At 65.1% G+C, this 8,182-nt stretch overlaps 1 protein-coding gene across 1 annotated transcript in view; it reads right to left on the reverse strand.

Moving 5' to 3' along the window:
* Positions 1-7: 7 nt before the first annotated feature.
* Positions 8-8,182, reverse strand: part of MAP7D1 (MAP7 domain containing 1) — a 30,721-nt gene continuing 22,546 nt past the window's right edge. The window contains 12 exon segments of the mRNA XM_025215860.1: positions 8-232; positions 463-668; positions 778-895; positions 1,154-1,217; positions 1,491-1,544; positions 1,885-1,989; positions 2,468-2,648; positions 2,887-3,070; positions 3,320-3,558; positions 3,802-3,935; positions 4,370-4,515; positions 5,134-5,256. Coding sequence (XP_025071645.1) covers positions 222-232; positions 463-668; positions 778-895; positions 1,154-1,217; positions 1,491-1,544; positions 1,885-1,989; positions 2,468-2,648; positions 2,887-3,070; positions 3,320-3,558; positions 3,802-3,935; positions 4,370-4,515; positions 5,134-5,256 — 1,565 coding nt within the window. The 3' untranslated portion in view covers positions 8-221.

Raw genomic sequence — 8,182 nt, forward strand, 5'->3', positions numbered from 1 at the left:
TGAAGGGCAGTCCGATAAGGTGCACGTTAAAATAACAAAAACCAAGAACGAGAGCAGGCCCCAGCCCTGGGGAAGGGGGCTGCACCCTGCCGCTGCCCGGGCGCGAGGGGCCGTCGCGGGTCGTCGTCCGGTAACAGCTACAGCTCTGCCGCGGCCGCGTGTTGGCACTTGGGCGCCGCGCCGGGAGCCGCGGACACGGGCGCTCTGCAGGGCACGGCCCCTCACAGCACTTCTGCGGGCGGGAGAGAGGGCGCGTTAGGAGGGGGCACGCGCAGCATTTCCCACCCGCCCCCAGTGCCTGGAGCAGCCCCCCGGCTCCTCTGGGCCTGGCTGAGAAGATGCCCCTGCCCCAGATGCAGGAGGCACAGGACTGCCTGGAGGCTGCCAGGGCTTTCCCCGGGACCTCCCTCCACCCTGAGCTGACCCCAGCCTGCCCAAAGGAGGAGCGGGCCAGCCCCTCACCTGTGACCTGGGGGGGTGAGACGACAGCCTTCTTGAGGAAGGGCTCAGCGTCCCCGAAGGGGATGAGGGGGTCCCCAGTGCTGCCGTGGTGTGCCAGCTCCACCACACCCGGCCCCGCCGCCTTGGCGTGGATCCCGTTCTCATGCTTGCTGGGCTGCACGCCGTTCACCAGGGCTACAGGGGCAGCTGTGGTCTTTGCGAGAGGGCTGTGGGAGACGCAGGAGGGCTGTGAAACACCTTAGCGGGGCCATGCTCCATGCGTGGTGGAGCGCAGCTACCACAACCTCCCCCCATGCCCTGCAACCCAGCACATACCTGGGCGGCAGTCCCTCGGGGGCAGTCCCCTGCCGCACATCTGGGCTCTCAGTACTTGGCATCTCCTTCTCAGGCAGCTCTTCCTCCTTAGCCAGCAGCCCCAGCCGCTTCTCACAGCCTGGAGAACAGGGCACAGGGGTGTCAGCCCCAGGGCCAGGGCAGGGCGGAGTGGGGCAGGCCCAGACTAGGAGTGATCAAGCCCAGCACTTTGTACCATCCCCGCCCCCTCCCCACCGCATTCACTGACAGAGTAGGGCTGGGTGCCCAGACAGACCACAGGGGTGAGGGTGCAGTGGTGAGGCTGGGGTCCTGCCAGGCCCCCGCATCTATTCCATGGTCCTGGCAGGCTGGGGGGCAGGGAAAGCCACGAGCTCACCTGAGCCGGTGTCACCCTCCTGCCTGGCTTCTTTCCCATTCACCATTTTCTTGTCTTCTGTCTTCTGTAAAAAGGATGGAGAGTGATGGGCTGCCTGCCTCGCGGGCCAGGGTGAGCCCTGCTCCTGCAGACTGCCACAGCAGCAGCTTGGGCCCAGCTCTGAGTAGGGAGCAGGCACGACTGGTGCCCAGATCCCTTACAGACAGGGGTGCAGACTGGGACCACCATTGCCCCAGGCACAGACCCTGCTGGGGACGCCCCTGCTCATACCCACAGCACAGGGCAGGGGTGTCCCACCTCCCCTGGAGCCGCCCCACTGTTGCCCGGTGAGACCCACCTTGGTGTCAGCCGTGTCAGACTTGCGCGTCCTCTTCATGATCTCTTCCAGCCGCTGTGGGTGGGAGAGGCTGAGTCACTTGAGCTGGGGCCCTGGGCAGTCCGGCGGTGCAGCCGACCCAGCTTGGGTCTGCCTGGGGGGCCGAGGACTTCCCTGCACTGCATCTCCAGGATGTCCCCTTGGCCCCCAGCCAGAGACCCCTGTGCCCCAGCCCAGGCTGCCCCCGCCCTTCTGGACACATGCCCCCTGCCCTTCCTCTGCCTCACTGCTGTGCACCACACCACATTGGTCTCCCAGGGCTCTGTACCTGTTCCCCACCCCTGGCCTGAGGTCTCAGGACCTGCATGTGCTCCCTACAACACACGCCCTTGCCGCAGCCCGCTTCATTTCCCACCTTCTTCCTCTCCAGCCGCTCCTGCTCCTCCCTCTGGAAGTGCTTCTCCCGCTCCAGCCGCTGTCTCTCGGCCTCCTCCCGGGCCCGTGCCTCGGCTTCTTCCCTCTGCAGGGGTTAGGGATTAATGCAGCCTCTGCCATGGTGGGGCCAAGCCAGGCAGAACCATGCCCTGTGGGCTGGGGAGGGCAGCTTCACAGGCGAGCACTATGGGTTGCGGGCACCATGTGGCAGGGTGGGGGACTCGACCCAGCCCTGGAGGGGGGACAGCACACACTGCCACACCAGCAGGTGGGGACAACAGGGACCAGGGAGGCCCCTGTAGTGTGGGTAGGTACAGCTGGGTCCTAGGCTGCATACAGCAAAGCCCTGCTGGGGCAGCCCTCTTACCCCAAAGGGCCGTAGGGCACAGCCCTGCTTGTGCTCCCTGCCCCAGGCAGACAGCTGGCAGGGCCCCAGGGCTGAAGCAGAGTCAATATGGCTCCTCGGCACAGTGGCAGGGACAGATCTGGCCCAGCTCCCTCTCCACAGCATCTGACTGCACTTTGTCCCCTCCTGAATGGCCCCCGGCTGTGCCTGGGCCCACCTGCTTCTGGAGCCGCTGCATCTCCTCCTGCTCGGCTTGTGCCCTCTCCTGTGCCTCGCGCTCCTCCTGCTGCTGTCGCTCTTCATCCTGCCGCCGGCGCTCCTCATCCTGCCGGCGTGCCTCTGCCGCCCGCCGTGCCCGCTCTTCGGCCGCCCGGCGCGCCTGCTCCTCTGCTTCACACCTGTGGCACAAGGGCCCTCAGCATTCGGCATGGCCAGGGAGTCCGGTCTGCCCTGCCCGCCTGCTGCACCCCTAACCCAGGGCGGGGTCCTGGGCCTGATTCCACAGCTGCGCCAACCTCGCTGGCCCTGGGGCTGCAAGGCCAAGCATGTTCCTAGCCAGCTGTGTGGGGGGCCGGGTGTGCTGGGGGCACCTACTGGCCAGATGAACACTGCCTCCCCACTCCCACCAGGACTCACCGCTCCCGCTCCTCCTGCTCCCGACGCTCCTGCTCCTCGCGTTCCCGCTGCTCACGGGCTTGCCGACGTTTCTCCGACAGCAGGCGGGCAGCTTCCTCACGGTCTGTGGTGCCCGCTGTGGGCCGGCCTGACGGTGTAGCAGGGGCAGGTGGCGGGCTGGGGGCACCCGAGGGGGCTGCGGCACCTGCACAATGCATAAAGCCTCACAGAGCGAGTTCAGGGTGCCCTCACCCCTCCAGAGAGAGGACCGAGCTCCTCCTGGGCCCTCCTCTCCCATTCCCACACCCTCCCAGGCTGCAGAGGGAACCCAGGAGCCTTTGCTCCTTCTGACCCTGTGAACCCATCCCTACCCCCACCCCAGACCAGAACCTGTGTGGGGCACATGGTGTGCGCAACCAGATGAGGCCCCTGGGGTAGGTGTATGCTCTCAGACCTGGGGGCTCCTCTGTGGCCCTGGGAGTCTTGGGGGCATCAGTCGGGGCTGGGGAGGCAGTGTCCTTCTCCTCCTCCTTCCTCCCTCGCTCCTTCCGCTCCTCCTTGATCCTAGCCCGCACCTTGGGAGAGGCGTGGGTGCTGCGGGGCAGCGGGGGCCTGTGGGGTGAGCCGAGCGCAGGGCTGGGGGACGCCGGCCGGGCCTTGGGGGTGGCGGGTGACGAGGGCCGGTTCTTTGGACTGTGAAGGGAGCAAAGCAAGGATGTGATGGGGAAACCATGGGAGGCCCCCAAGGGACCTGCCCCCATGCTGCAGCCTGGACATTGGGTGGCCTCACCCCCTGGCCTGGGAAGCCAGAGCCCAAGCCAGACCCAGCCTACAGAGCCCCCCCGCCCCCAGGTCACAGTCCTGAGATGCCTGGCACACCCCACCCTAGGGCTCACAGCTCCCCTGTGGAGAGAGGCTTGTGGCCCAGACTCTGACCTGCTCTCAGCTGCGGTCAGGAGCTTGGGCTGGCCTCCGGGCAGGGACTGGCGCTTCTTGAGGCCACGCTCACGGGACAGGGCGCTGCGCTCCTTGGCATTTTCCCGCTCCTTGTCTTTCTTCTCCTTCCTCTTCTGCATGCGGGAGGGAGGAAGAATCTGGGTCAGAGCCCCGAGGATGGGCAAACTATGTTGCAGCAGTGCTGATGCCAGCACAAGGGGTGCATGACCCAGCAGGGTGGGGAAACCAAGGCATGGAGCCCTGCCTGGAGCTGGGATGGGCTCCAGCACCTCTGGCTCTCGCGTTGGACTGGGGAGGTGGCAGGAAGAGCAGGTGGATGCTGACTGGAGAACAGGTGGCCAGTGCCTTTCACTCGCAGGTGCCCTGTCAGCAGCTGGGGTCAGTGCTGCGATCGACTCCCACTGGGCACGTGTTCTGGCCAGTGCCAGGCAGAGGAGGCTCCCCAGGGACCAGCACGGGGCTGGGGCCCTGGAGGGGCCAGCTGTCAGCTGTTTTCCTGCCACACTGCTGTGCAGAGCTGGGGCAGGGCAGGGCAGGGAGCACTCACTGGCAAGGACTCAGCTCTCCGGCGCGGCGTTACATCAGGGCTGCCGGCTGTCCCCTTCCGGCGCTCCCAGCACCGGTGCTGCACGCGGTGGTTGTTGCAGGGGCTGAGGGGGCTGGCAGAGGTGGAGCGGGGGCACACGGGCACTCCTGTGGGCAGAGAGAAGTGGTCAGGGTCCCTGTGAAGGAGATTGGGGCCTGGTAGGGCTTGGACCACTGGCAACAGGGCCCTGGCTGTGAGTGAGCAGCCCTGCAGAGCCAGGGGGCACTGCCCCAGGTGAGCAAGGCCAGGCCAGGCCCAGCCCCAGCCCCAGCCCCAGCCCCAGCCCCAGGGGAGCCAACCTGATCCTGCCTGAGCCACAGGAATGAGTGGGAGGGGGACGGGGACGGGGAGGGAGGGTCTCAAGACAGTGGGGGACAGGCTGCAGAGAGACGGGGCAGTTTGATGCAAGGCCTTTCTGGCTGCATGCAACTGCCCCAGCGCCCATCCCCACTGACATGGACAGCAAGAGACCCAATGCCCTCCGGAGATGGCAGGAAACCCAGCACCACTGCCCATGCCTCCCACCAGGCACCCGCAGCCCTGCTCTTGGATCAGTCCTGGGAGTAAGGGGGCTCTGCCCAGTGCCCACCCCTGCTCCTGCCCACAGTGGTCACCCTCAACCCCTGAGGCTTGGGAGCTACAGGCCACTCCCCAAACCTTGGCTCAGGCCCTGACAGCTCGGGTCCTGCCCCAACCTCAGCCACAGTCCCTGTGGCCCAGCTTACCCTGTTCCTTGCCATTCCCAGCCAGTGTCACGGCGCTGCGGCTGCGGGCCAGAAAGGAAAGTGTGGGCGTCATGAGCCGGTCCACGATGCTGCTCTCCCAGGGACTCAGCTGCAAGCTTCGGTCTGGAAGGGGAGACAACACAGTCTTTAGTCTGTCTCTGCACCCAAGCACCCTCTCTCATCCCCACATCCATGCTGGCACTGGCCTGGCCCATCATCCCAGGGCCCTCTTGCCTCCACCCCAGCTCCCCCCACACCCAAGGGTCCAACAGGCCTGGGACAGGGACTGGAGCAGGCTCCGTGAAAGCCCTTCCAGAGCAGGCAGTGACAGGAGGCTTCGTATAGGCAGGTCAGGTCCAGCCACACAGGCAAGGGCCAGGCGCGGTGCTGCAGGAGACGGCATCCCTACCCTGCTTCCTCTGGAGCAAAGGTCTCCACTCCAGAGCTTGCACACAACAGTGACTGCAGTCGGAGCTCGGGGCTGCCCAGCCAGCACCCTGCACCCTGGGTGACGCAGCACACGCCCGTGTGGGCAGGCGCACGCACATACGAACACATACGAACACGTGAACACACGACCTCCCCTCCGAGGCAGGCACATACATGTACACACGTGAGGACACACATGCCCACATAAGCATGCCCAGGCCCACACAGGTGCCCACACATGTAGATGCATGCATCGCTCTGACCCGTGCATGCCCGTGAGCCACAGCCCTTGCCAATAAAGGATGCAGATGGTTTTAGAGCCCTGAAAGCTGCTACAGAAGAGTTGGCTCCCTGGGGTCCCTGTCGACGCTCGAGCCAGCACCTGCTGCACCAGACAAGGGGATTGTCCCTGCATCTCGAGTAGAGCCAGGGAGGTGATCCTCCCCCTCTATGCGATGCTGGTCAGGCCGCAGCTGGAGTATTGTGTCCAGTTCTGGGCGCCCCATTTCAGGAGGGATGTGGACAACAGGGAGAGGGTCCAGAGGAGGGCCACCCGCATGATCCGGGGGCAACAGGGCAGACCCTACAGTGAGAGACTGCGGGCCCTGAACCTATTCAGCCTCCACAAGAGAAGGCTGAGGGGGGACCTGGTGACCGTCTATAAACTCACTAGGGGGAACCAGAAGGGTTTGGGGGAGACGCTGTTTCCCCTAGCCCCCGCTGGCATAACAAGGAGTAATGGGCACAAGTTGATGAAGAGGAGGTACAGATTGGACATCCGAAAAAATTACTTCACAGTTAGGGCGGCTAGGAGCTGGAACCAACTTCCAAGAGAGGTGGTGCTGGCCCCTACCCTGGGGGTCTTTAAGAAGAGGCTGGATGCCTACCTGGCTGGACTCATTTGAGTCCCGTTTTTGTTTTTAGGGGTTTTTTTTGTTGTTCTCCCGCCCTGGCGGGGGGTCGGGCTAGAAGATCTATTAGGTCCCTTCCGACCCTAAAACTATGAAACTATGAAACTATGACTTGCCCCAGCACCACGGCTCACAGTGCCCTGGCTGCCTGGGGGGATATTGGCTTCAGTGTCCTGGAAGGCCCAGTTGAGCCCTGGCTGGGGAGTAGGCGGGGGGCCTCGGGTTGCACTCCTAGCCCCAGCCACCTCTGCTGGCCTTGGCCCTAGGGTAAACACTGGTGGTGGCCCAGCCGTGTGGGCTGGCAGGGCAGCACAGTGGCAGATGTGGTTCCAGATGGTCTCCCCTACCAGGGCCCTGCCTCTTGCCAGGCTCGGTCTCAGCCAGAGGTTCCCAGGAGGCTGTCTCCCTGGCTAGTCTTGGCAATGTGGCAAGAGCAGGACAAGCAGAGTGGGCACAAGACACAGGACGGAGCCCCCAAGGGAACCCAGGACAGGGCAGAGCCCCATGCCTGGCATGCACAACTCCCAGCTCCCAGGGCAGGGGGTGCCATGGTGACCCCCATGGCACAGGGAGGGGACGGGCCCTGCTGGAGGCCAGGTAGCAAGAACCGAGAGGCCCACCTCTCCTCCCTGCACTGCCCCCCACCCTGGATCGAGCCTGGATGTCCCAGCCTCCAGGAGCTCAGCTCGCTCTGCCCTGTCAAGGCCGAGCCACATCCCACAGGGGCTGGCCCCCCGCCCGGTCACCCCTGCTTCATCAGCTGCTCACTTTATTTATACCCTGGAAGGATGTGCAGGCGGCCGGCACCCATCACCAGGCAACCAAGAAACACAACAGCGGCTCCGGTGCTTATAAATAGCCTCTGGCTCAGCGACTGCAGTGTGAGGCTGGGGGGCGCCAGCCAGGGGCTCCACACACGGCCCCAGCACCAAGACACCTGGCAGGGCTGGCAGGAGTTGGTGGCCCCTGGGCACTGCAAGGAGCGGGTAGTGGGTGTGTTCTGCTCAGACGGGTCCAGGGTTGGCGCTGCTGTGGGGAGCTGGAGCGCCGGGTGTCCCATCCTGTCCCGCAGGCACCACTGCGGCTGCAGGGAACGGTGCTGAGCCAGCTGTCCCATGTCCCACCCTACACCCCCGAGTGCCTGGAGGGGCACCTGGTGCCCCCTCTGCCAATGGAGGCATTGTGAGCCCCACACTGCTCCCGGCTCCAAGGGGTGCCAGGCAGAACTGAGGAGCCCTCAACACCCAGACCCAGGTGGGCTCATGACGCACCCCCCACCCATTCCAGCTCCCTTGTGTCCCAGCAGCCAGTGCCACAGCCCTGGCCAGTGCTCCCTCCACAGCAGGGGGCTCTGGCCAGGTCTGCATCTGTCTGAGGGAGCTGGTACCTAAGCCTCTGCGCCCATAGGCCCAGACAAGCCCTGGGGCCATCTGCACTGTGCCAGGTCTAGGCCATGTGTCACAGCACTTGCCTACACCACCCCCATGTCCTGTGCCTGGCTGAGGTTCTCCTCATTCCCCAGACTACAGCAACCACTGGGGCTTCAAGGCCCTGCCAGAACCAACATAGATCAGGCAGGTGGGGGGCCAGGGCCAGTGCCCAGCAAGTCAGGAGTGCCCATGGCTCCCAGCTCCCCCTGCAAGAGAAAAGCCCTGGCCGCTCTTCGTTGTAGGGGCGGCACAGCAAGACGGGAAGGGGGGGGGGGGGGT

Source organism: Alligator sinensis, unplaced genomic scaffold (assembly GCF_000455745.1).
Source record: "Alligator sinensis unplaced genomic scaffold, ASM45574v1 scaffold964_1, whole genome shotgun sequence".
Taxonomy (NCBI): Eukaryota; Metazoa; Chordata; order Crocodylia; family Alligatoridae; genus Alligator; species Alligator sinensis.